Here is a 27,746-nt window from a genome sequence, read left to right on the forward strand (position 1 = left end):
GAGCATTATTTATTTTCCTAAGTCTAACTTCGAGCTTCGTACAAGTGCGATGTCAAAGTCTGGATATAAGGAAAGGAAAAAACTATTGAAGATGCTGGAGACTGGATTTTATCCAGAACTTAAGATTTCATCGAGATGGAAGGAGATCACAGATACAAACATGCATTTCCTAGACTTCGACCAGATGCAGCGTTGGATGTTCGGAGTCGGAGATCAAGTTCCTTCCCCAGCCTATGTGAACATTATGAAGAGTGGCATTTTCCATGCCGCTGGATTCCCACAGTCCATATAGTGCAGTGAGCTTATCCTGGAGTGTGCACGATGTTATGATCCGCTTACAAGAATGATCAAGACTCCTAAGGGTGTTGTCATCGCCTACCTTGCTGAGGATGTTATTGTAGAGGTGTTCGGAATTCCATGTGGAACAGACATGAAGGATGTGACCAAGGAGGATTATGCAGAAATATACACGAAGAAGATGGGTGTATGCAAGAATTTGATTCACAAAGAATGGATGATTGAGCCTAGGTCTCATCATTCCAAGGCTCCCAAGACACTCATGTGCATAGATTTCAGGGAGAGGAGTATAGTGAATTGATATTCCTACTCAACAGAGTATGGGGATGCCGCAGGGAGCAATATTTGATGGATGGATGTTCTACTTCATCCAGGATTGTCTTAGAGGAACACTAATAAATTGGTCCAAGATTATAAGCGACAACCTGGATTTTCAGCTGAGGAATGTAGAGCGGTCCAAGTCATTCGCCATGACTTCTTACCTGGTATACTTGCTTGCACGGTTTGTTTCATACAGAGGATTAATATGCAAAGGTGAAGTCGGGAATGGGCAAGGACAATTCCGGAGTCATGAATGCTACCCCTAGCTGAGCATGTATAGAATTGAAGACTATAAGAGAGTGAATGATGCATTCACTATGTATATCACGCGGATGCTACAAGGCGGAATCCACAAAAGATTGTCCAAGGAGGCAACAGAGTTAATAGAAAAGTATGGATCGTGGTATATACGGTTTCCCAATTTCACATACCTCAGGATTCATGGGTTTCAATTTGAACCCTACAGACTTCCTAGGTATCCAACCGACAGAATGATCTTGTTGGAAGTGGTGAGACAACTTCTAGAGTTCGATGTTATTCAAAGAGAGAAGCACAAAACAGGCATGGCATTCCCTATTTCAGTTGGGAAGACATCAAAGGTTTGCCAGTCCGCCATAGCCGCTAGCACTGCGAGTGAGGAGCTTGCATTCTACCAATTTGCCACATACAAGAGAAGAGAAAGATTTGATCCAGACAAGAAGGTCAAAAGGATCAGGGGAAAGAAGTTTACTCGCAAAATTGACATAGAAGATTATTGGGCTAACCTGATGGCCGAGCAAGCAGTAAAGAGAAGAATGTGGTCCAGAATGTCAGTGGATTTCATGAGGAAGTGTGGACTTTTCCTCATTCCTGATCAAGTATTAGATGACAGAGGTCATACACATCCATAGTATGAGAATGAAATGAAGAAGGCAATCCTATTGCCAAATTGGTCAGAGTCAGAAGAGATTGACTTGAATATATTGATGAGAGAGGTCTTGAATTTCTCCCGCATATGGGTAGATATACAGATGAATAAGTTAGTTGACATGGGTGTTCCCTTCACTTATGAAAGGATGAAGCCGGAAGAGTCTATTTCCGAGGATGATCAGAGGACTGTCAGTGATGTCAGTATTCATGCAGACGAAGAGAGTCAAGCTCCCATGAGATGGAAGAACACGCCAAGAGAAGTCAAGGCCAGACGGAAGAAGATTGATGAGATGAAGAAGAAACATAAGACTATCATTCCTCCACTTATCATTCCTTCACCCCCTCCCAGTGTCTCATCAATCGAAGTGATTGAAGTTACAAAGCAAAACAAGGAGACTCAACAGTGTTCCAACACAGTGATACTACCAAAGAATATTCAAGAGTTCCATGCCACAACAACATCTACACCTCTGAATGATAATAATCATCAGCCGAAATCCCCTACTGTCCTTTTGGAAGTTAGTTTGAGAAATGAGGTATATGATTGGACCAAGAATAATCTTGATGATAATGATGATGTTATCTCGGCATTGAGAGGACTTGATCGAGAAATGTCTCGATGATGGTATGGAGATGGCCGTTATTCCTGAATGGATGATGAGAAGTATGGAGAAAAGTAAACAAATGATAGAGGTACTGCCTATTGACGACATTGATGACTACCTGGCTAGGAGTGCTAAGGAGAAAGAGCTCAAGAGAGTTGAGATTTTGTCGCATATAGCTAGAGATGAGATAGGAATGTGGATTGCGCAAATTGCTATTCCTATTGCAGGCGTGACAACAGACATGGCTACCCCTATGGATTTCCAGATCACTTCAGTTGTCCTTGGTCCTACATCTAGAAAGAAGGAATTTCATGAGGTTGGTGAAAACCTCAAGGCAATTGATGCAAGGTTAGACAGAGAGGTTGCGGAGAAAGAAAGGTACAGAGAAGAGAATATTAGACTCATAGAGTATATTGTAGGGACAAGGCGTGGAAATCCCACCCTTATTTCCCCTATTGCAGCTGACCATGGAATACATTCACACTGTGAGGTAGCGAGAGGTACACACTCGAAGGTGGAAAAGTGGATTGAGAGCACAAGAAAGCAAGTAGATGATTTCCTCACTCAGTTTGTCCATGCATATGATAGGACAACAGGGCTCGTATTCAGAATCCAGTATTTGGAGGGAGTTTGGGAAGAATTCCGGCCTATCCAAGATAAGACTATTCCATGCCTCCAGGCTTTGAAGAAGATTCCTAATTCCACCTTGGTCAGCGAGAACATTGTGCACTGTGGAGACATATATGATTTCCATGGCTGGTATTGTTCATTATCCGTGAAGAAATCAACTTATGAGAACGCCCAGTCAAGTTGTGTGGAGATGGAAGGATTAATTCAGATGAAGATGAAGATCCTTGCCTCGATTGAGGAATTATTGGGTGTTGATGTTAGTGATGCTAGTGGTTTACACTTAGCCGAATTAAGAGACAAGATGAAATTTATGTATATTTGTCAGTTGGACTCTTTGAAGAAGAGTTAGATAGGTGACTTGGTCTCTTTGTTGATTCATGTTCATAGTTTGCAGAAGCTCATGCCAAAATGGGAGAATACTTTGAATGCTAACTCAGACTCACTGGATGTGATTGATTTATAGCAGGATACCTTGCCTAGCATTTCCATGGAGGAGTTAGATTCAGTATTGGCTAGATTCTTGGAGTATGGTAGGAGAGAGAGAGGTGCAGGGAGGAATCTTCTGGAAGATTCCTTGTTTGATGACTAGGTATCTTTTCATTGGGCCATATGTTAGTGGCACCATTTTTGATGTAACCCTAATTAGGGCAATTCTAGGGTTTTGTTGGCATGATCTCGGCCATTGATCTTAGATCAATTTGAGCCATCCACTTTGTAAGAGACTCTATATATGCCACCTTGTCTCTCATTTGTAAGAGAGAGTTTTTGTAGATTTGTTGGTATATGCTGCAGCTATTTGAATCCTAATCATTGTTCAATTGTTGGTGATTTTGCTCTTCAAGTGTTGTATTTGCTTTCATGGTTCTCAATTCCTCCAAGTTAGATTAGAATTTATATTAGAATTTATTTTCATGTATGTTAGATTGAGTGGAAGATTTGTTGAATTTATTTGTGTGGAATCCTTAGTCCATACCACTAGCCTCTTGCCGCTGGTAAGTGCGCCTTGTGTGGTCAACTAGAATTTAATTAAGTTTAACTTCAACTATTATGCATCCCTTGACAAGCATCAACTTGGATGGTGTCAATGTTTGATGGTGATAGCCTGAAAATCCTTAAGTATACCTTAGACGATTGCACTAAGCTTGTGTCAATACCTGATTGTGAGACCTTGCCTGGTTTGATTCCACTAAATCCATTCATCATTTCCTACATTCCTAGGCTTAGAATAGATCTCCTGAACCCTATTCCTTTTGTCCCTTTTTTTAGCAAGAAGTAAATCCAGAGCCACATTGATAAATCTTAAGTTGTCAACACAACTATTCCGCATCATTCATGATAATCCAAACATTTGCGTAAGCCCCCAAGTGAAACACAACAATTCACATCGACCATTGAGTTACCCACTCGTCAAGACCTAACATGTAGAAACCTTGGAATCATTTTAGTTGATCTCATTCTTAGCATCTGAGGTGATTTTGTTCAAGAGAGGGTAAATTACCTTGGTACTTTATTCTGAAATGTTTTGTGCATAAAAAACACATCAATAGGCAGGAACAAAACCCGTTGTAGCTTGCACTACTTTGTGCAAACCACCTCCTCAAGCCCACTCACAACCTGAATTTGTGCATATATGCGGTTGAAATGCATCCACTATCTTGTGTAGTGGATCCCCTAAATCCCGCCGTAGAGGAAAATCATGAAGAATTTAGCTAACACTCCCCCCCCCCCCCCCCCTCCCCCTTACTTCAAGTATCAACTTAGTGCAAAGCACCTCCTTATATGCGCTTAAGATGAAATTATGTAGGCCAACCCCTCTATCGTGCTCCACTTTCCTTAAAGAAAGGCAACCTTGGGAATCCGACCCCCTCACCCCTTTTTGTGTAATGCTACTATCAATATGCGTTCATCAAGATCAATGTAGGCTTGGGGGTGATTTGCGCTCAAGGAGAAGAAAGATTATGGAAATTGTTTAAGTAAAGGAGTACCTCCTTGTGGCATGAAGGGCCAATCGTGCAAAGGCATCACCTTAATATGCCAAGTATACTTTTCAATCCCGCCATTGCATCATTTGTGCACACCACCTACCCAAATGCGCTCTATCAATGTAGGCTTTTCAACTAACCCTTGGGTTGTTTATTTCAATACTCTCCATCTCAGAGATTCTGTTTTTTGATGGTTTGCCTTCCAACGGTCTTTCAAGGTCCATTTGAACATACTACTTTTAGTAAGTCTCTTGAGCATGTGGATCTCATACTTACTATTTCTAGTAAGTCATTTGGAAGGTTGGAGGGTACCTCGACTATTAATGGGTAGTTTACAAAATTAAATAAATGTTTTGATATTGGCATTTATTGTAGTAAATTAGTATTAAATTGTTAAAGTTTCCACTCAAATAATATTAATTAAATTATTGACTTTATATTATAAGGGGATATAAGGGGTCTTTATTGGATAAACTATATTAATAATATAAAGTCAATTATTAAGTCTAATTGGGATGTCAACTTAATTAAATGCTATTAAGTGAAATTAAATGCATTTAATTGGAGGCTTATAAGAGGTTGATTGAAGTCTTTTTGTCATTCATTCATTTATTCATTTTGGAGAAAATTGATGGAGTTTGAAGAGCAAGGGTTTACATGTCATAAAAAAATACCAAACCAATTTTTTGAGCTGGTGATTGAAGACTTGGTTCATGCATGATTGGAATATAGTAGGTGCATTACTCAAGCTGAAAGGCATAACTAAGAACTCATAGTGTCCAAAGTGACATCAAAATACAATGTTTTGGATGTGTGCCTCTCTTAACTCTGATTTGGTGATATCCAGATCTTAAGTCTATTTTGGAAAAATAAACCACGCCATGCACTTCATCAACGAGTTCATCAATCCTCGGAATCGGATATTGATTTTTGATGGTCTTCTTGTCTAGAGCATGATAATCTATGCACACGTGTATAATTCCCTCCTTCTTCAGACTTTTGCTATGATGAATGTGTCCCATCTCATGGAGCTTCTCAATAGCTTTTTCTATCTCTTCCTTATGTGTTTTGGGATATCAATAAGGAGTGCTGATGACAGGCTTCACTCATTCTTCCAGCTCAATCACATGCTCTACTTCTATGTCTAGTGGTTTCCCTAGAGGTATTCCACTAAAAACTTGTTCTTCTTATCTAACAAAGTTTAAACACCTACATCATAATCCCTTATTTCTTGGAGAAACGGGTTGGCATGATAAAGCATTGGGCTTCCCATTCTACTTGGTCATGACAGAATAAACTCTCGATTCTTTTGGCTATAACAACATGAGGAGTACCATTAGACACAACCCTTAACACCACCTTCTTAACATCAACACCAAACTTGGTCTGAAAATTTTGAGTAATCTCACTCAATGGGTGAAGCCATCGGACAACCAAAATAGCATCAGTGTCTCCTATGCTCACCACACAAAGGTTATCCTTCATAATTCACAAGTAAGAGACTCATCTTGGGGATCCTTTTGGTGCAGTGAAGATTAAAGCCATCAGCAACCTTGACATTAAATCCTTAAAATTCTTCTGTTTTTTGCCCCCTTCTAGCAACAATTCCTTCATCAATAAATTTATGAGTGCCTCTGAAGTCAATCATCACAATGATAGTTTGGCCACATTAAACCCCACAAATGCTAAAAGTGTCATACTTTTGTTTACCTGAAAGTTGAGAAAATGTACCTTCAACAAGATTTTTTGGTATATTTTCTTCATTCTCTTCAAGATCAGCTTGCCGTTCTACATTTTCTGATTTTGATTTATCATCAGAAACCACCTCTATGTAGTGAGCTTGACCTTTCCCAAGACACCTATGACCAAGAATTGAAGGTTCCTTGTATGTGAAACATAATTTCTTCCTTTTTAATTCATTTTTGGCCTCATCATTTAACTTAGGGTGAAATTCTTTTGCTGATTGTAAGTCTTTTGGAATAGCTTTTTGGATGGGAAGCTCTTTTTCTAAAACTTATTCTTAGGAGAGTAGTTTCGAGAGCTAGATCCCTCTTGATTGCCTCTTTTAGAGATGTAGGCTCAAAGGCTTTGATCAATCCCCTTAGTGTCTCTGTCAACCTTTCCATGAACTAAATAACCACCTTCTTTTTGTGGCATCAGGGACCATAACGGAAAGTTTTTGTAAATCAGCAATGTTGTTTTGAATAGTGCCATATTGCTTGAGTTGGGCCAACTCACAAAAATGCATGTTTGGGCCCTTTTTGTCTAACCTCTCCATTAATTTCTTAAAAAGCTCATCATATGAGTTTGTGAGAGTGTGGCCTTGAGTAACTAACCCATGGTACCACAACTCACGGGAAACTCCTTCAAGATGGAGAGTTTGCAAATTTAATGGTCCCATCCTCTGCCATAGGCCTCAAGGGTAAGTAGTTATCCATCTTTTGTTTCCATGCACGAGCTGTACTTTTCCCACTTCCATTAAATGGGGAAAGTTTTAGTTTTCCCAAAGCATTCATGTAGTCCCTTTGTTGAGTTTGAGGGCTATACTCCTGTCGATTCCCACTTCTAGATCTCTTTTGATTCATGAACTGATTAAAAGACAGCTCATTCCAAATTTCTTGAGGAAGAGCTCGGTAGTTAACATAGTATGCAGCTATTTCATCATCGATTTGCACTTCCAGTCTTGGCGTATGAATTTCTTCTCTTCTAGTAAGTGTAGGCCCAAAAGTCCTGACTGTAGAACCCATAGTGGTTCTCTTGAAGTGATTTACATTGTTTGCACACTGATAGAAAGAACTAGAGTATAAAGACCCTAAGTAATAGAAAGTAACCAAATGCAAGATAGAAAGAAAACAATATCAAAGACTGCTTTACGCTTTTGATGCTTCTTGTTGCCCACCTTCTGTAAGTAGTAATTGTTTTTGTTTGCTTCTTTGAAAATAGGTTAAAAGACCCATTTTACGAAATATAATATTTGTCTTGTCCCCTTTTCAAAAGTAGCCACTCGCTAAATATGGTAAGCGAGCTTTCCAAAAATAGCACATCAAATCATTCGACAGTTCAATAAATATTAATAGTTTTTGACATCACTTTTGGGGAAAGACATAAAATTAAATTTTTGAAAAGATATTTATTTAATATTTCTCCTCCCTAGGCGTGGGGATCATGAAAGGACACTTCTAGCTAATTTGGTGACTCTTGGAGACACTTGACCATTACAAAAAGGTGGCGAATCATTGGTATTTCATGGAGGTGCTAAATAGACATATCTTGGGAGTTACAATCATGACTATTCCTCTTCCTAGGCATATCATTTTGGCTCCCAAGATTGACTTGCAAGGGAATTCTTTAAATAGGGGTTTTGGTTTCCAAACTTGATCATTCATTCATAGGTTTTGTTAAAGCTTTTGCTTGTTCTTCATGATAAACCAGTGGAGGAGACTATTGGATGAATGTTCAAGGTTTCCAAGGTGATCTAAGGATGGAAGTCAGAGGATAACCAGGTGATCTAAGGATGGGAATCAAAGATTACCACAGTATAATCTCATTTAGATATAATTGCTGAACAATTTGAAATTTCTTCAGTTTTGCAGTTTGTTTGTAGTAAGTTCTTTTGGGTTTGCGTATTCATTTGTTGCAGATATTTATGACAGATTTGTGGCTGTAGCTTGCTGTTATTCCATTGTAAATTCAGTCAGTTGATCATAAGAAGCCCTTGTTGTAAGTTTGGGAAGTTTCCTTGAAAGTTTTGTGAGCTTGCAGTACATTTCGGACTTCATATTTGATCACAGTTTTTGGATGATTTGTTGCAGATGTATCTTGCTGTTTACAACATATTATGAGAGAAAATATGATGTATTTCCATGATACAAATCAGTAATAACTCATGATATATCACTTCTAGAGTTTGTTTCAAATTTTAGGTGTTTAAGTGTTCATTTCTAGAAGCGAGTTTGTTTGTTTCAATTGATTTGCAATGTTTTAATTAAAGAAGTTCAAAAGAGTTTCAGATCCGATATTATATTTGACAAATGACATTACGATATGGGAGCATTTTAGGACAAGTAGTGGAAAGCAGGTTGAAGTGGTTTAGAAATAGATAGGAAAACCAGATAATTATTTATGAAATGTTTAAAACTTAAGGTCGATTCTTCTGAAAAGTGTTTTCCAGAAATGAGTATTGCTAACAACAATGACCCAAAGTTTGTATGATTGTAAGTGATGGTCCTTTTGGAAGGATTTCTGTTGTTGTTGCCACCTCCTTGAATCATGTAATGAATTAGGAAATTTATTCCTGCATTGCTAGAGATGTTAAATATATCTATTTTTGTTTTTGTTTTGTTTTCTCTTTCCTAGAAAGAGCTTGCACGTGGTAATGACTTGGTTTTTCCACACCAATTGATGCAATTTTTCTTTGGTCATGCGTACTATTTCTCATCCAAGTCCCCTAATCATGGCTCAGAAATCTAGGGGTCCTCGGACTTTCCATATGTATGAGTTTATGTGCTTTTGTGTGTATGCATTTATGGCATTAATCTTGATTATATTATAGTCACAGATTATGTAATGAAACTCAAAACTAAAACAAATACTTTCATTAAAAAATGCCTTTCTATTTAACTAAGTACTTAAATGAATACACATGCATCTGCCTGTAAGAAAATACCCATAAGCGTCTTCTTAAATTCTTTGACTGTAGGAAGAAAACGGTTTTGAAGCAAATAATATATCTTATTTTTCACACTAATCCTCTTGAATTTTGCCCTTATTTACAGATGTTTACAGATGCAGGTCAATATGCAATAAGGTTTGGAAATACTGACTCAAGTGCCAAAACTGGCCTAGCTGCACAGGTGTGCCTTTGCCTATGATTCTTGTGCATTTAGTTTTTTTTGGGCTTTGTGCCTGGTTGTTCCTTTGGTTTTTTGATTATTTAGATTGTGTCTCGCTGACCTTTGATAATTTCTATTGGATCAGATACATGAGTTGGATGTGTATCGTCCATTAAGTCTGTCAGAAAGAGCGATAACAGTTGCACTTGCTGTGTCACTGGATAATGACTACTTCTCTAGACATAGTGGCTGGTAAGCTTGAAAATACCATATTCTATGGAAAGCCATATGGGAAGAGCTATAGCATTATTAATGTGAGGGAACAAAGTAATGTGTTGATTCTAATTTTTCAGAGAATTTTAGTTTTACATTATTTCATCTTTTATTTGTGTTTGAGAAACGCTAACTGTTAATGTATAGAAAATATCCTTGTACTCCAATCAATTGTAATCAGCTCCTCACTTTTTTTTTTATCTTACCAAATCTTAATCAAGGCAGAAATCAGAGGAATACATTTTACTTTGTAGACTTGATTCTCAAAAGCTTTATGTAGTGACTTGGTGTTTGTCTTTATTTCCTGGTCTAGCACTCTTAATTGCCAAATTTTTTTTATAACATACATACAATGTAGGTGTTTAGCAATGTTTTCTTGGCCAAGGGTTTTTCTTAGATCGAGTTTCTCAGAGTAGGACAGGTTTTTGAAATAATTGGAGGCAACACTCTTCAATACCTTAGGAAACTGTACTGGAAACTAAACAAAGTGAAAAACACATTTTAAGGACATATTCATCATCCAAAAATGGTATAAAAATGCTAGGGCCTTTGCCTGATACAAGGTTTTGTTCTTTTGCAATGCCCTGATCTTTTAATCCCAAGTAAGCTTGTAACTACATTTAGGCAGAAATTCAAAAATGGAAATATAGTAGCATATTTCATTGGAGGGGCATTTTTCAATAAGTCTACAATGCAACCTAAGAGCACTATGATTTCTACCCTTAAAGCAAACAGCCAATGAGATAGGACAAACCCTCTTGTTGGGTATGTAGATGTGAGACCATTCAGCCTTTACTACTTTCAGGGCGGGGGAATACTTTCTACAATTTAATGTAATTCCAGATTGCGGGGACCACTTTGTGAACAACTGGTGTGTATCCAGTTGCTGGAAATCCTTTGCAATTGTGGAACCTAGTGCCTATCTCCAATAGCCAGCCTTTAAATGTAAGTTAATACACTTGTGACATGTTTGAGACTTGAGTCCTACGCCCAACCATTTCAAAATCAAAACCCTTTTCTGATTTATGCCCTATGAATAAATAATCTAATGTATAAGTATATTTTATCATTTATAATAATTATTCGCATTTGCATAAACAGTCTTAACTGATGCATATATTTGGCGAACTAATTTTTTTCTTTTACTTGGCAAAAAATTTGGCCTTATATATATGTGTGTGTGTGTGTGTGTGTGTGTATTCCCTTTTCAATTGTTTTGCTGGTTTTTAAGTGATAGTTTAGCAGATTCAGTGAGTGCTTGCCAAAATTACTTCCGTTTATGGCTTGCTAAGTACTCATCATTACTCGTATTCTGGAAGTTTAAGGTGACTATATGGGCACACAAGTATAAAAAATTCTTTAAGTAAAAGAATTTTGTTTATTTTAGTGACTACTCAAACAATAAAATTCAACATAGATGGACCATCATATCATCAAACAATAAAAAGTAGCTAGTAAATAGACGAAATATCATATCATCATACTTCTCAATGGCTTCATAAATCCCCACCATAACTTACAATCACTTCATCTATTAAATTGAAATGGTCTAGGTTTCGAATAACAAGTTACTATATGTAAAGGTGTGTACATCATTTTCCATTTAGAATCAATTGTTTCTCGTGTCTCCATATTGTCTACTTCCACATTGTTGGTTTGTTTTGAATAGTTTCCTTGCAACAATTCATGTTCTCATAAAATGTACCAGGACAAGAGGTGGTCACCATCAACCATTTGAATGAAGCACATCAACAATTGGTCCACATACAATGAAAATCTTACAATTGGTCCACATACAATGAAAATCTTTGTTACACTTTCCCAGTATTGTTATTTAAAATAATTTTATCTATGGCCTTCCCCTCAAAACTGGTAGAAAGAGTGCAATTTTGTCACTCAAAACAAATAGCAAGCTTTAGATCTGTTTTATCTCAAATCACTCCTTCCAAAGTGATATTAAATGAAGCAATTCTTATTTCACAAGGCCTCAACAATTTCTTAAATGTATGTTGCCTGTAAAGAATCAATGTGAGTTGATGATTTCTTATAAAATTTGCAAATGCTCTCCCTCTATGAATTGTTTCATGTTGCCATGGAAATTCAACCAAATCATGAAGTAAGAAATGTAGATGATAGGTTGAACATGGGCTCTAATATTCGTGGGAACTTCTCTACTATTAGCTTCCTAACTACCACACAATTTGCTACACTATTACTTACGACATGAACCACTTTTTTCACCCTACTTCAAGAGTGGCTTCCTCTATATTTTAAAAATATACTATGAAGTTTTCTTATGGTTTGTGATGTCAATCACCTTCAAGAACATAACACCTTGAGGCTGAGCCATCAAAACATAAATCAATGGCCTCTACAAATATTTGACCATCCAATTCAATGTAATGCAATTTGTTGACCTCCAAGGGGCTTTGACCTCAACTAACTTTCTATTCACCCTATCTTTTGAACTCTGCAAAAGGGCTATTTTGAAACCCTTTATAGATGGAGGTGTGCACCTTTCCAAATTCTGTAACTTTTTGATCCATTGATCGTGGCCTTAGGCATATTGAACTAGGAAAATGAAAAATGTGATGTCCCCTTCTTGCTGACTTCAGTTCTTTAGTGAGGAGTAGCCTATCATCCTGGCCCTCGTAGGCTAATGAGGTTGGTTAAAGGGTCTCCTGAGGATTTGTATCATCTCCGATTCTCCAGTGTTCACAGTGCTTCAGTTCGGTCTTCGTTTGGCATCATTCGGACATCGTTTGCTCTACTTACTATTTTTAGTAAGCCTTGAGATGTTATAGATGGACACTTGGTAAAGGGGGTATGGTCATATGCAGTTTCCTCATGTCAGCTCCCTGTTTAGACGACGTGCAAAAATGTTGAGTAATAAAGGAGGTATTAATGTTTATTTGGTTATGAGCTTATAATATAAAGTTATAATATAATTTTATATTATAACTTAAGTGACTTAAGTTGAGGGTCTTGGCATCATGAGAAGGGGGCTGTATTTTTAATTAATTGTGAGCACATAACCCAAGGTCATAATTACATTAAATGATGCCAATTTAATGTAATAACATTTAATGTTATTAAATGAGCTTTTTAGGAGAAATCGAACTTCCTTGAGGAATATATATTTTTGACATGAAGAATATATATTTTTGACATGAAGAAGTTCGAATCATTATTTGTTTGGCATTCTTCATTCATGACTTTGGAGAGCAAAGACCAAGGGTTTCAGTTTTCTCGCCATTGGAGAACGTGAAAATCTTCAGTGCTGCAGCCATTTGAATTGGTGAGATATCCAGTGAATCTGGCATCCAGAGAGAGCTTCATACAGAGGTTCCATTTGTGCAAACAGGTGAAGAATTACAAGGGTTCTACAGTTGTTTGAAGGGATTATATATGCAGATTGAAGGACTAATCAGAACAGCCATCTCATACACTTGCTGGCACATTTTTCAAGGAGGTATGGCCTGCATATTTACAGCTACAGTAGCAGCCCAGAGGAGTATCAAGACTGAGGGGCGATTTTGACTAAAGAGTGTCCAACAAATTCCAATAAAATTAGGAAAGAAGCGCCTCATAGAGGAGAAACCATCAGCAAGCATCACGAAGGCAAAATCATTCATTTTGGAGAGGAATCAAATCATCATAGGGCTGCTTTTTCACAGTAGTTCCATCAGCAGTTTAAATTTTTATATTCGGGTATGCAAGTGTTGTAGAGGTGTTAATATTTCAATAAATGTTGGAGATGTATGATTGTAATTATCATTTTCTTGAATACTCTCAGTATTTTCAGTTGCAATAGATTCATTAGCAATTAGGCATTTGCTTTTTCAACCAAACCCTTGCAAAAAAAAAATAAAAATTATAAAACATCAAAACCAAAACAAATTTAGTAGCAGTGTCAGAAGTTAGAACTGGTAGAGTTCCTACAAAAAAGATGTCATGAACTTAGACACATCCTCTTCAATTCTTTTTTTCTGTGTCGATATCATCCTTCCTACAATCAAAGAGGGGCAGTCTTTTTCTAAAGCAACTCTAATCTTTGGGATCACACTCTGACATGGACTAAAACCTTCGCCCCAACCCTCTAAAATGCTAAGTAACTAGTCCATTACCCATGTCCAAAAAGTACCAAGTAAGTGGTTTATTACCTTTGTTAAACTTCTAGTAAAAGGATGTTAACGCAAGTTACATTTGAGATTGATACCATTGCAGGTCACATGTTTCTATCCTGCAATAGTTGACTTTGGAGAATCCATTAAATTACGATTTGTATACTTTAGAAGATAATTTTCTTAAAATATTAACAATTAAATGTTAATTTTTAAAATTGACATTTAATATGCTAATAAATATGATAATAAATTTCCCACCATTCTAAAAATATAGACTTCACAATTTGGAATATAAAATTATTTTAAAATATGTTTATTTTAATTAAATTTTTAACATGATATAAAAAAATACATTGTTTACTCCCAAAAGGATCTTAATTGATTATGCACAATAAACAAGATATAGAAACATACCGTACAATAATACTAGATAACAATAATCAACACAATAAAATTGCAGAAAGATATGTTCTTTATTATCGAAGTGTAATCTCTATACAATCATGAATGTTTCCTGATACGACAATCAAAGTATATATAGTGCCTAGTGGTTGATTAAGACTGCCAACCATCGACAACTACCAGCAACCCTCTCAGGAACAAAAGTAATTACAGTGCCAATTACAATACTAACAAAACATCATTATTATTTATGGCAATTTTGCTGGCTACATCAGGCCCCCCTCCCCCCCACAATAAAAAGAAGTCGTCTTCTAGACGATAACAGCAAAATGGGGCTGGAAAGCACAAAATTACTAAGAAGCGGGATGGTGAGAGGATGTCATTGGAAGTAGAAAACATCGGGGTGGATGGCTGGGAGTGCTTCTGCAAAAAACTAGAGGCACTGAGTTGCCATCAACTCCTTCGCACGAGATGCCTTAACGATGTAGGTTGCTTCCATCAATTTCTTATGCATTGTCTCAAGCTCGCCACCCTTCTTTTCCAACTGTGTGTTTAGTTGCGTGCTCTGATCATGCCTCTCTACAAGTTGTGTATTCAGTTTTGCCACTTGCCGATCTCTCTCAGCTAACTACAACTCCTGCTCTCCCACGATCTTCTCCAGAGAAGTGACTTGAGAATGCTCATGGGTCAACTTGTCTTGGGCCTTCTGCGGCTGTTCAATGAGAGTCCATCGAGCATGTTCCATTTGATGGAGGGCATGTGCCAATTGTGCAATAGCTTGAGAGTGTGCCAGCCTGCGATGGTTGAGGAACAACTCTCAGAATGCAAGTTCCATGCCATAAAGCGCCTGAAGTACGCGATGATGGCGTCATCCAATAGTGGGTCGCTGAGGGATCCAGGCATCTCTCATATCCCGCGTTTCCGTCTTCTTCTATCCTTTGGCTGTAAAGAATTTGAAAAACTCCCTATCACACTCTCCCTGCATAAAGGCCAAGAGATGCTCTGTCACTTGTGCCACCAAAGGGTGTTGGCCAATGTCCAAGTCCCATGCAATGTCTCCCACACGACCAAGAAAGGTGGTCATACCCTCCAACTAGCGGAGGCAACGTTGAACTGTGCTGACTGGATACTAGGGGTTTAGTTAACTCAACCACAACAAAATCTCTTCCCTCTCACTTGATGACAGTTCTGATAACAACCATACATCAGACTGATATAAATTAATGTCAAAGGCATTACATCTTGTAAACAACATTTTCACTATACCCGTATCAAAGTAAGTTGGAGTATTCTGGTGCAGATGCTGATGAAAATTAGAAGAGCCACTTCTGGACTAATACGTATTTGAATTATACTGTGGAAGGTGGCAATTAGCACACACATTGCAGCCGTCTAGAACAGAGGTCCAGTTATACATTTCCCACGCTAAATTCTCAAAACCCTACCCGTTTCAACTTGAACATCATTTCTGAGTTTGAAGGAGTCTTAGAAGGTGCTGAAGCCAACTCCATGGGTCTCCCAAAATGGCTCAAAAAGGCTACCACGTATGTAGAGGAACTATTCTGAGCACTAAAGCATTCAACCAAAATATAATCTCAACAAAATACTTTCGAACCCTAGCTGGAAGTCTTCACGAACTGCAGAATGGAGCGATCTCTGAATGTAGTCGAGCTTAGGAGCAACTTGGACGCCTAGAGATTTCGTCCAAACCTTTCACGTCTAGGGTTTTCATCCCAGAGCGCCAAAAATGTGACAATCAGAACAAACAATAGACGGCATGAAAATATCGTGCATAATGATAATACCTCAACTCCCGACTTTTGCTTATATCTTGCTTTTCACGCACTATACCCGTGAAATATTATTTTTGGTGCCAAAATAATCTCTTCCATAAGCTGCTCAAGACATAAATATTTAATTTGAGCTTAGGCATAAAGTATTAAATTCACCAAGGTATATATGCGCCTAGCATAAAGAAGTCCCTTATATCTTCAATTTAAGTGCCCCCCACATAAAAAAATTAAATATGAATTATGAATAGGTTTATAACTTGAAGCCCCAATTCATATTTAATTAGATAATTTTATTCCCCTTTATTTTTTGCTTTAGCCTTCGGGAATAATAAAGGCTAGGAAATCAATATTAAATAGGGCATGTATTGATGGGGGACATTACAGGAAGATTTCTTGGAGTTTCCATACAGGGGACTCAATCGGCCTTTGAGGAGATTTGCTTTACAAGATTCAGAACTTGTTGCAGATTTTGTGAGTTGTTTGAGCAGATTGCAGTGTTATTTGAAGGGTTTTCAGTGTCATATTATTGCACCCTACTGGCTAAACCCCTTCTTTTGGTTGGGTTTTATTCCTCAAAAAGCACCTTGGCATGGTATGCCATTTTGAAGTGTTGCATTACAGATTTAGGGGTTTTTCAGAGTCATTTTCTGCTACAGCAGTTGGTGCATGTTATCTTCTTGTTATGGGAATATTTGTTAAACATTCATTACAATAAGAAATATGTTTCTCTATATAATGTTTATGTATCATAAGTGCAGCCTTGTGGAGGAAGGGTTATGGATGCGATGAAGGGGTAACGAGGGGCTCGTAAGTCATCCTTGGATGACCAAAGTGGCATCGAAGCTTGGATGGCCCTTACATGGAGGAGTCAAGGAGCCCGATTGCATTCCCTACCCATTCCCCCACAAGACATGATAAATAAGAGAAGTAGATAGGAGGGTATAAGATTTCCATCTAAGTAGGATACCTTGGGTGGATGTCAAAGTGCTGCCACCAAGGCCAAGAGGATCAAAGTCTTACTCTTGGGCCTAGATTGGATAAGTTGGGAACCCCACTATGATCTCCATACCATTCGCTCATAGACATAATAAATATAAGAGGTAGATAAGAGGGTATACGGTTGCCATCTAAGTAGGATACCTTGGGTGGATGTCAAAGAGTGCCACTGAGGCCAAGAGGGTCAAAGTCTTGCTCTTGGGCTTAGATTGGACAAGCTGAGAACCCCTGTACAATCTCCATACCATTCCTACCATGATGAGATGAGGCATGGATAGGGAAGCAAGACAAGCACCCTACTAAGTAGGATATCTTAGGTGGATGTCTAAGTCCTGCCATTGGGCCAAGAGGGCCAAAGTCCTGGTCTTGGGCTTAGTATGGGTTGGCTTGGTCAAACCTATCCGGTCCCTATCCCTATGCTCAAAATATGTTGGATAGTAATAGTAATATAGGATATATATCTATATAATTTAGCTAACTCTAACAATGTCATTTGTACTATATGTATATATGTATGCACTTGTGTTATCTATGTGATGGTTGTAGGGTTTATATTCAGGACCATAATGAAGAAATAACTATTTGTACATCTTTTCCCTAACCCTAATTTTGGGGTCCAGGAATTAGTGATTTTTAAAGAATGCTTGTGGACAAGCATTTCCAAGGAGTGGACGCTGTGATGTCCCCAAACAAGACTCAATCAAGTATTGTTAATATTGAGAAAGCTCCTTGTATTTTCTTTAAGGATAGCTTACAAATTTATTAGGCAACAATGAAGCATTGTAGACATGACGGATATTTGCCGACATAAAATTAGAAGACCATTCCATATATAGTGATATTCCTTAATTATATTGTCAACAATCAAGCAAACAGCAGTGATTCATTACAAAATACTGTATAGTGATTCAGACAAGGTGGCAATCTGCTTTGAACAAGTCTGAGGAGCAGTGATACAAATAAAGGACTGGCAATAATATGCAACCATAGAGAAGCCACAATTAAATGACAGCCATTACAAATGATAATACTCTAAAAGATATGTCAACTCCATATTGTAGCAGCGACTGAAAACAAAGATTGAAATACACGTCATCATAATACAGAGACTAGTTAAAGCATCTGAAGTTAACAAACGTAGCTACTCGTGTTTGGTATTAGAAGGCAGCAATTAAAAGAAAATGATCATTCATTGCTTGCAGTGAAATGAAGAAAGACATTAATGTGAAGATCATCTTGTCTTTAATTATTAAGAGATATTGATCAAGATTTTTTAGACAACAAACTAATATTTTGGTTATTCAAGGGATACGTGATATGTTGGGGAACTTAATGAACAGTGATATTCAAAAGACAAGCAATCATGAGAAGTGGTGATCACTCTACATTATGTTTAATGAAAGTGAAGGCAGCGGTCGTGAGAAATGTAGCGCTAAAGACAAGTAGCAATAAACGTAGAGGTGCGATTAAGGAAAGACTATATTTAGTGGCCGTATAAAGGAGTTGTTGGAGATGGGGCATATTAGACCCAGGAAGAGTCTTTTTGCTTCAGCAGTGGTCTTGGTCAAGAAGAAGGATGATACTATGTGGATGTGTATTGATTATAGGGATTTGAACAAGAAGACAATCAAGAATCGGTATCCGATTCCCAAGATTGATGAGTTGATAGATGAGTTGCATGGGGCTCAGTTTTTTTCTAAATTAGATTTGAGGCCCGGATACCACCAAATTCGGATGAGGCAAGAGGATATAGAGAAGACTGCTTTTAGATGTCATTTTGGTCACTTCGAATTTCTGGTGATGCCTTTTGGATTAATGAATGCCCTAGCCACTTTCTAGAGTTGCATGAACCGGGTGTTTTAGAAGGCAGTTGAGGAGATTTGTCCTGATCTTCTTTGATGACATCCTGATCTATAGTAGGACTTCAGAGGAGCATTTGAGGCATTTGGATGAGGTGTTGGGTATCCTTGAGAGTGAATCCTTGTTTGCCAAGGAATCTACGTGTGAATTTGGTATGATAGAGTTACTTTATCTTGGGCACATAATCAGCTCCAAGGGAGTTAGTGTGATCTTGAAAAGATCAAATCTATATTGATTGGCCTCTACTCACTAACCTCACACACTTGAAGGGATTCTTTGGATTATGTGGGTTCTATAGGAGGTTTGTCAATTGGTTGCCCCTCTTATTGATTTAACCAAGAAAGGAGCATTTGTTTGGTCAGAAACAGCACAACAAGAATTTGATCGATTTAAGCAATTGATGAGTTCATGCCCCATCTTGGCTATTCCAGATTTCTTTAAGCCCTTTGAGCTTCAGTGTGATGCATTGGGTGAAGTGATAGGGGCTATCTTAATGCAGAATAAGCATCCAATTGCCTTTGAAAGTAGAAATTTGAGAGGAGGTGAAAGGGGGTACTCTATCTATGACATGGAGATGTTGGCAATAGTGCATGCCTTAGCCAAATTCAGACAATACCTTGTTGGTGGGAGATTTGTAGTCAAAATAGAACATAATAGCCTCAAATATTTCCTTAATCAAAAGGATCGAAATGAGAGGCAACAAAAGTGGGTAAGTTTCAACCTATGACTTTGACATTGAAAATGTCAAGGGAAAAGGAACATAGTGGCTGATGCTTTGCCAAGAAGGCCACATTTGCGCTCAATTTCTGAGTTAGCAGCAGATTCGAAGGAGAGTATATAAGCAGAATATGTCAAAAATCCACTTGCAAATAACATCCTTGATGGCTTCTTACAGGACAACAGGTATGAGGTAAGAGAGGGTATCATTTATTTCAAGGGGAGAATATGGTTGGTGCCTAAAAGTAAGTGTAATGAGCAGATTTTAAAAACATTTCATGACATTTCAATGGCTGGTCACCCAGGTTATTACAAGTCTTATAGGCAGATCCATGAGAGATTCTCATGGAAAGGAATGAAGGATGACATCCTCAAGTATGTTCGTGAATGTAGCATGTGTCAACAAAATAAAAATGAACATACTTACCCTGCTGGTCTACTTCAGCCCGTACTGTTGTGATGTACTCACACATCGTTCCATTGCAAATGGGGACCCCCACTTTTTCGCTTTCTAGGTTAGTCCTCTTAGCTTAGTTGGTTGTTGTCGAGTCTTTGCTATTAACCTTTTGTTCGTAGTTGCTCAGGAGCTGGCCAAGTCTTTCTCTTTGAGATGAAGTGAGGTTTAACATTCCTGTTGGTGTCTGTTTTATCATCTACCAAACATTAGGATAGGATACCCGAAGGTATTCTATCCTCTCCTGAAAAATCACTACTGATTCCAAGGTCTATATGTGCGAACAAGCGACTTTAGTGGAATAGCTTCTTGGGTAGTGTATGCTGAAATTTGAAGCGGGACTTACGTTTAACAAGTATCTTGAATTGCTGGACTTAGATGGATTTAGCAATTTTAGGCTCTTCTTTTTTTTAGGATTTTCTGGGATTTAGACTTTCAAAAGAAAAGGAGAAAAGGATAGGGTTTGAGAAGGCTAATCTAATCATACAAATTCTGGAGACGGTATCGACTGGGTGCTCTCGAGAAACGAAACCTTGCTTTGCCACACTAGGGACAACTACACAAAGTCGGTGTGATCTTTGATGGGTTGTGCTTATGATCGAGATGTTGGGATGCACAGAGGACGGGCTTCAGACTAACTTTGCACGGTAAAATGGAAATCATCAATATACCAAAAGTATGAGCGGAGATACGCCATCAATTGACACTTATCAAATCCTTCATTCAAATTAACAACAATGAAAGCAAATCTAAATTAATTCTAACTAAGTGTTGAGGCAATTGAAACCATGCAAATCATTCAAATAATAGAGATTACAAAGCAATGCACATGCAATATATTTTCTGGAAATGACCTTAAGCAACAATACATCAAAAACCTCACCCTCTCCAAATGAGAGGAGGAAACCTTATATAGTTTTTCAAAACAAATGAATGGCCGAGATCAAACAGCGATCAAGGGCCAAGATTGAATGTCTTAAACCCTAATTAGGGTTTCCCAAAATACTATCAGCTCAAATGAATGAAAGAGTGACACGTGGCGCAACTGCTAATTTCACTGAGGTGAGTGGCCACTTTCTTCTTTTAGAGATTCAACGTATCTGGACACAATGAGCTTGACCTCCTCCATGGTGACACTTGGTGATAGGGAGGATAGTGTTGGGTGGTTGTTAAGTGGCTAGTATTTTAGCTAGGTAATAGTTCCTTACTGTTTTCAAGGTGTAAACACCAAGGTCAGAGTGCAAATAGCTCAAAGGCAGTCTAACAACTCACCTTGCTCCACCTCCCTATGTCAAGCTCTCCTTGGCTACTCAAAGGCTCCAACTCCCTAGTTGATGACATCCTTCCAAGGGCTCCAAAACCAACTTATGAAGCCAAACTCACCAAATAGGTTGAATTCATGTTAGGTTGACCTGTTTCAACTTGTTTTGTTGGATTTCATGCTTTGCTACCTTCACTGGCATACCCGATTTGTCAAAAACTTGATTTTAGGCCTAAAACGGGCTACTAGGCATTAGCCCTCCATTTGGGGTTTTGTGCTCACCCTGTTCAAACGATGGACTTCTAGAACAAAAGCTTCACATTTATGGATACCCTTTTGGGAATACTTGAAGATTTGCAAAGTTTCAGGGTCTCTCAGGCCTTCTCCATGACTGTCCCAAAAATGGGTGAAAAAGGAGGGTTTGGAAGGGTTTTGGAGGCAAGAACCAATTTGCAAAGTGTAGATCTTCAAAGGGAACCATGAAACCTCATTACTACCATGTCTCATGCTATTTAGACCAAAATTAAGTAGTTTTGCACCCTCAAAGGGTTGGAGAACAAGAATTTACAAAAAATGCTCATAGGGAGTGAGCAACATTGACAACTTTTAAATCTTGCTTTTTACAAACACAACTTTTGCATGAGAACCAATTGCCATACAAAACATGTGAACATGGCTATCATTTAATGACAAGAAAGGGATCATGTTAGCCTTGCACAAAAGGCATTAAGCAAATTACAAAGCGTTGGAGTATCCGCTGTCAACTAACTGTCACTGCATTTTTGCCTTTCACTGTTTTTTTTGTTCACCGTGACCTGCACTTTCACTGTTAGAACTCTTCACAACAAGTCTATTTTGTGCTCCTTAACAAGGCTCTGTCTTCAATGGCTTATTGACCTTCATACCTGTCATTTTGAAGGAGGAGATTACAAATATAACTTCAAAAGAAAGTGTAAAACTCAGTCCTAGTTGACTGTGACAGCAAATTTGCATTACAACCTTGCCTCAAAGATCATTGATTGATCTTGGCAACTTCAAACCCATAGATAACATCAAAATCACTCCTTGTTCTTGTTTGCAAGCAATTAGAAGGAGGTACAACAACCTTACAAGCTCCAATGTATGATGGAGAGTAGGCTAATGAAAGGAAATTGACTCTAAAACAGTGACTCACTGTCTTTTACATTATTTTCACAAACTAAACATGAAAACATTCTCCTCATGGCTTAGAAAGCCTCTTTGCCTTGGCATACAAACTTCATCATCAAGGCAAGTCTGTTCAACTATTAAATGCACTTGCTATAGAAGAGCAAAGCATCAAATTTCTTCAAGACCCTAGCCAAATGGCACACTTGCCTAGGGCTTAATGGCCACAAAAACTCCTTACACCTGCATTCTTGAAGACAAAACATGTATTTACATAGTTTACAAGTTGACCAACTGGTTCTTGGGAAGCCATGAACATTTTAGGACTCCAAGAAGCCAAGTTGGTCAAGCATCCTTGCCAATTCCTAGACAAGGCAGTGAAACTGTCAAATCAAACTAATTTTGCTACAAACTCAAAACTTGATAAAATCAGATGCCACCAAAGGGAAAAGCTTAAGAAAGCATATTAGAATCTGAAAATGCAAGAACAGTACGGCCAAGTACAGCTGGTGTACGGACTGCTGTTCACATGGAGCCAAAACCTAGAGAAAAACCAAGTAAAACTAGTGCAAGTTTGCAAAATGTCTCATAACTTCGAATGATCAACCCTTACAATAGTTAAAACAGGAGATTAAATACCTCTCCAAGTTGGTTAGCCTCCTGTACAGACAGGTACATGTCCAAGGGCACTTAATTTTGACATTTTGATGCCTAAATGACAACTTTTGGTGCCCAGAAAATGCAAGATTGGCCTCCAAGACTAACCATCACCTAAAAATACTTCTCACACCTAAAACCCAAGCATAAAACATGTCTAAAACCTTTTCAAAACAGGAACCACAAAAAAACTCATTTTTCCATCATTTTGCCAGGCAACACCAAACTGGCAACTTTGAGCAAAAAGATGAAAACAAGAAACCAAAACCACACAATGAGTTCAAAACTCATCCAAACAACCTAGAACAACTTCAAAAACATCCTAAACAACTTTCCAACTTAAAACTAACAAAAATCAAACCTGTGATGAAAATGAAGCTCAGAATGAAGCTAGGTGCTCCTGCACCACTTGGGAAACTGCCAATCTGGAAGTCGATGATGTCCACATCATCGGTACATGTGACAAGAATGCCTTCCCACTCAACTGCTTGGGTAAGGAAGTTCTCATCGATGGAGAGGAAGTTTGCAATCTTTGAAAGATCGCCTTTGTCAATCATCCCTGAATCCTTGAAGAAGCTTGCCTGAATCTGGGCTCTCAGGTTCTCTACTTGTAAATGTTTCTCCCTTAGGCTTTCTTTCTTCCAGATCTCTGACGCCACACGGAATACCTTGCCCAGGATCTTTCTAACACTTTCCTCTGTCTCAAAGCACTTGGTCTCGGATTTCTTCAGAACTTCAATCCGAGTGACCAAAGTATAGTACCATGTGCTGAAGTCGTACATGTCTCCTGTTTGTATGATACTTGCATCCACTAAGCTTCTCTTCGACATGCCTCGGATAACCTTCAGATGAGGGAGTATTTCATTATGAATTTCATCCACCTCTTCCCAATTGGAGGCTAGATCCTAGATACGATCGATCAATAAAGAAGCTGACTCATGTGCCGATACTAAATTTTCTACTAGTGTGTCCGCACGCACCGAAGCGTCTAAAATCCACTCCTTTGCTTGAGTGTATGAGCCCTTCATATCATCATAGTCTTTCATTGATCCCTGCTGAAGAGGCTGTGGCGGAGTAACCGGGACCTCACGGTTGAGTGGGCTGGTAAGATGGAGAACATACTTTCTCCACTGTTGGTTCTCTTCTTCAACCTTCTGCCTCTTTTCTCTTTCATAAGCTAGACTCGTCTTTAAAACGTTGCAGGAGTCATCAAAATATTGGACCTCTTGGTCCTAGGTGGGCTTACCTAGCTCTATGGTGGTAACTTTGTAATCATCTGCGGTGACATTGTCTCTAGTCTTCCCTTCTTTGGCACCGCTATCTGGACTGTCCTGAATTCTGCACTGTCTCTATGAATTAGGGAAAACTTCCTGGCGGGTTTGGGTGGTTTAGTTATAGTGGGCTCATTCACCTTCTCTAGAAATGCTGCAGTGACCTCTTCGGAGCGGGCCTCCTTGGGAACCTTGGCCTTTATTCTTTCTCTCAGCCAATCCAGAATGGTTGATTGCTCTACAGTGTTCTGGTCAAACTCATCATCTGCCTCTCCTGGGTTTGTTGGTATGCCATCTAAGAAGACTGTAGGTGCTTCAGTTTGCTCTCTGTCTGGACTTTGGACGACCTCTTCGACTACTTCCCTAATTGGCTGAGAAAGCACTCTTACTTCATCATCAATCATGCAGACGTTCATCTCTTGCTCCCCAATTGCATTCTGATTGGACACAATGGAAGCAACACTTAGGATGGAATGGCCTTCGCTGGACTCTCTTCTTTCACCTACAACCCTTTTCCTGGTAACCTTTGTGGAGCTTCCAACCAACTCCTTCCTCTTTTGAGACCCAACACTTTTTGGATTTCAAACATCACCGGCGGAGGTACAAGGATTGATGGACAAAGTATCATCTACTCCCATTAATTCATAAGTCAAGGTCACACCTTTGGCCTTCAATTGCCTTGTCTTTTCAGACGTCCACCACCTCGAATACTCAACCACCGACCTCATGAGGTCTGCTAGATCTGATTTCTCTTCCTCTGTCCAATCTATTAAAACTAGGGGTTCATTTTTCATCTTTTCAAAACCCGGCTACTGAAGTTCTACGCTTTCTTCTACCTGAGCGGCAACTCTGAATACTTCTGTTGCTCTCACCATGCTCAAAGGGATTGTTGACCAAAATCTCTTCCTAATCTCGAAGCTATCGACTGCATTAGCCCAGTAGCCTTCTAGATCCAGTCTGTGCTCAAACGTTGTTCCTTCGACCTTCTTTATCCAATGGAATGGATCGAAATTCCTTCTTGCCTTGTATTGATAGAAGGGATACCAGGCCAGCTCCTTCTCAGCGGTTGCAGCAGCTTGTGATGATGGACATGTTTCCAGCCCATTGCCAATTGTAAGTGAGGACGTTCCTGCCTTCTTTTGTTTATCCCTTTGAATCACTATATACTCCTCCAATTGTCTCACAACCTTGGGCAACACCACTTGGTTGGTAGGGTAAGTTGGAAGCTTGTATGGAGGCCTGGAGAATCCCTGAATTCGGAGGTAAGTGAATTTTGGATATTGGATGTACCAACACCTGAACCGACCGATGAAGTCCATAGACTCTTGAGAGAGCCTCTGGTGCAGCCCACCTTGAAGTGTCCGAGTGATGTGCATCAGGAAGGTATCATTCACTCTTTTGAAATGAAATTTCTCTTCCATGTGGAGCTGGGGATAGCAATCATACACTGGAAACTGGTTCTCCTTGTTCCCAACTTCTCCTCTACAAGTGAGACCTTTGTACTTGTAGGTCCTGGCCTAGGAATAAAAAAGGTAAGAACTCATGAAGAAGGTCCATTCGTCTCCAGGTTCCTCAGTTGGCTGTCTAGGTTGTCGCTGATCATCTTGGCCCAGTCTATCATTTTTACTCCATTGATTATTTCATTAATGAAATAATACATCCAGGGTTCGAATGGAGTTCCCTGAGGATTTCCCATTATTCTGTTGAGCAGGACAATCATGTCCCCAATGTCCTCCTTGAAGTATGCTCGCACTAGGCTCTTCCTCTATAGTTTGGAGGCGCCCTTCGTCGGCTTGTCTAGCCAGGAATGGTTAACTATGGCTTCATATTCCTCTAGGTGGTCCTGGTACAGACCGTCAGCTTCGTCCTTCGTCATATACACTGTGTTGTGATACTCTGAGATCCTGAAGGCCTCTCTGATGGCCTCATCACTGATATTCGCCAGCACTCTTCCATCAGGTGCAACAATGTCCTTACTGATGGGGTTGTAGTGTTTGGCACATTCGACTACTAGTTCATTGTACTGCATGGTGGGGAGGAAGCCAACAGCATGCACGATGTCACTCTTCATCATCTTTCGCGAAATGGTGGTAGGCACAAGGTTGTCTAGACCAAACATTCACTTCTTAAATTCCCTCAAATTGATGTGTCCGAGGTTGGTGTCACTAATGTTCTTCCATTTTGAAGTCATCCTCGACTCTGGAGGAGCATCTTTATCCACTTGAAATTTCATAATGTCTAGGACCTGTAGACAAACAATGAAATTTTAAGTTAGAAAATAATTTGCAAAGTTTCGAAAATAACGGGGCTGCGAAATGTTTGTGATTCGGAAAATTTTCATTTTTGTTCCCATACTTAGCCAAAAAAATTGAATTTTCACATCAAAAACCCTCAATCTTAAGGCTGGTTGTGGTTACCACCAAGTGTCAAAACTTTAAAAAAATTTCATACTTAGCCAAAAAAAATGATTTTCTTTCTCCAAAATTTTCGAAAAAAATCATTTATTAAATTGTGGAAAATATTCAGAAAATTCATAATTTTAATTTCACCTCCGACTTGGATAGAAGTAAGGCTAGAATTTTCTCTTTGATACTCCGAAAATTCAGAAAAGTTTAGATGATCCTTCCTCGTACTAGTTGCCTTTCTCCAAAAAATCCGTGAAACTTTTGTCAAAAAGTTATCCAACTTCCAGCAATATCAAAATTTTCTCCAGATGATCTTCAAACTGAAATACTTCACTAAGCTCTCCGTAGTAACTTCGAACTTCCTGGTTTAATAATGAAGTTGATAATGAAGTATTTGTAGACAAGGTTAAATCTTCAAGTAGAAACCCTTAAAATCTTCCAACTCATACTTCTCATTTTAACTTATGTTTCCAAGTTTTAAGAAAATATCTCAAAAAAAACTTTCCATTTTGATTTAAGTTTGAAAATATCCAATAATCCTCCAATATTCTCTTTCAAAAAAACTTTCCATTTTGGATTTAACTTTGAAGATATTCAATAGTCTTCCAAAAAAACCTTTCCATTTTGAATATATTCAATAGTCTTCCAAAAAAACTTTCCATTTTGAAGATATTCAATAGTCTTCCAATATCTTCTTCAAAAACTTTCTATCTTGATCTTCAAGTTCGAAATCTCTGTGGATTTTCCAATATCACTCAAGCTTGTTGACTTTGCTCGACTTTTCATGTGTAGGTGGACTCTTGATGAT

General features: G+C 38.6%; 1 protein-coding gene across 3 annotated transcripts in view; it reads left to right on the plus strand.

Annotated features, from left to right (window-relative positions):
• The window catches only part of LOC131078677 (uncharacterized), a 257,382-nt gene that overhangs the window by 190,034 nt on the left and 39,602 nt on the right, over positions 1–27,746 (plus strand). For all 3 annotated transcript variants that reach the window (XM_058016430.2, XM_058016428.2, XM_058016429.2), the window contains 2 exons: positions 9,520–9,597; positions 9,722–9,828. In XM_058016430.2, coding sequence (XP_057872413.2) covers positions 9,520–9,597; positions 9,722–9,828 — 185 coding nt within the window. The remainder of the gene's footprint in view (positions 1–9,519; positions 9,598–9,721; positions 9,829–27,746) is intronic.

This window comes from Cryptomeria japonica, chromosome 2 (assembly GCF_030272615.1).
Source record: "Cryptomeria japonica chromosome 2, Sugi_1.0, whole genome shotgun sequence".
NCBI classification, from domain to species: Eukaryota; Viridiplantae; Streptophyta; class Pinopsida; order Cupressales; family Cupressaceae; genus Cryptomeria; species Cryptomeria japonica.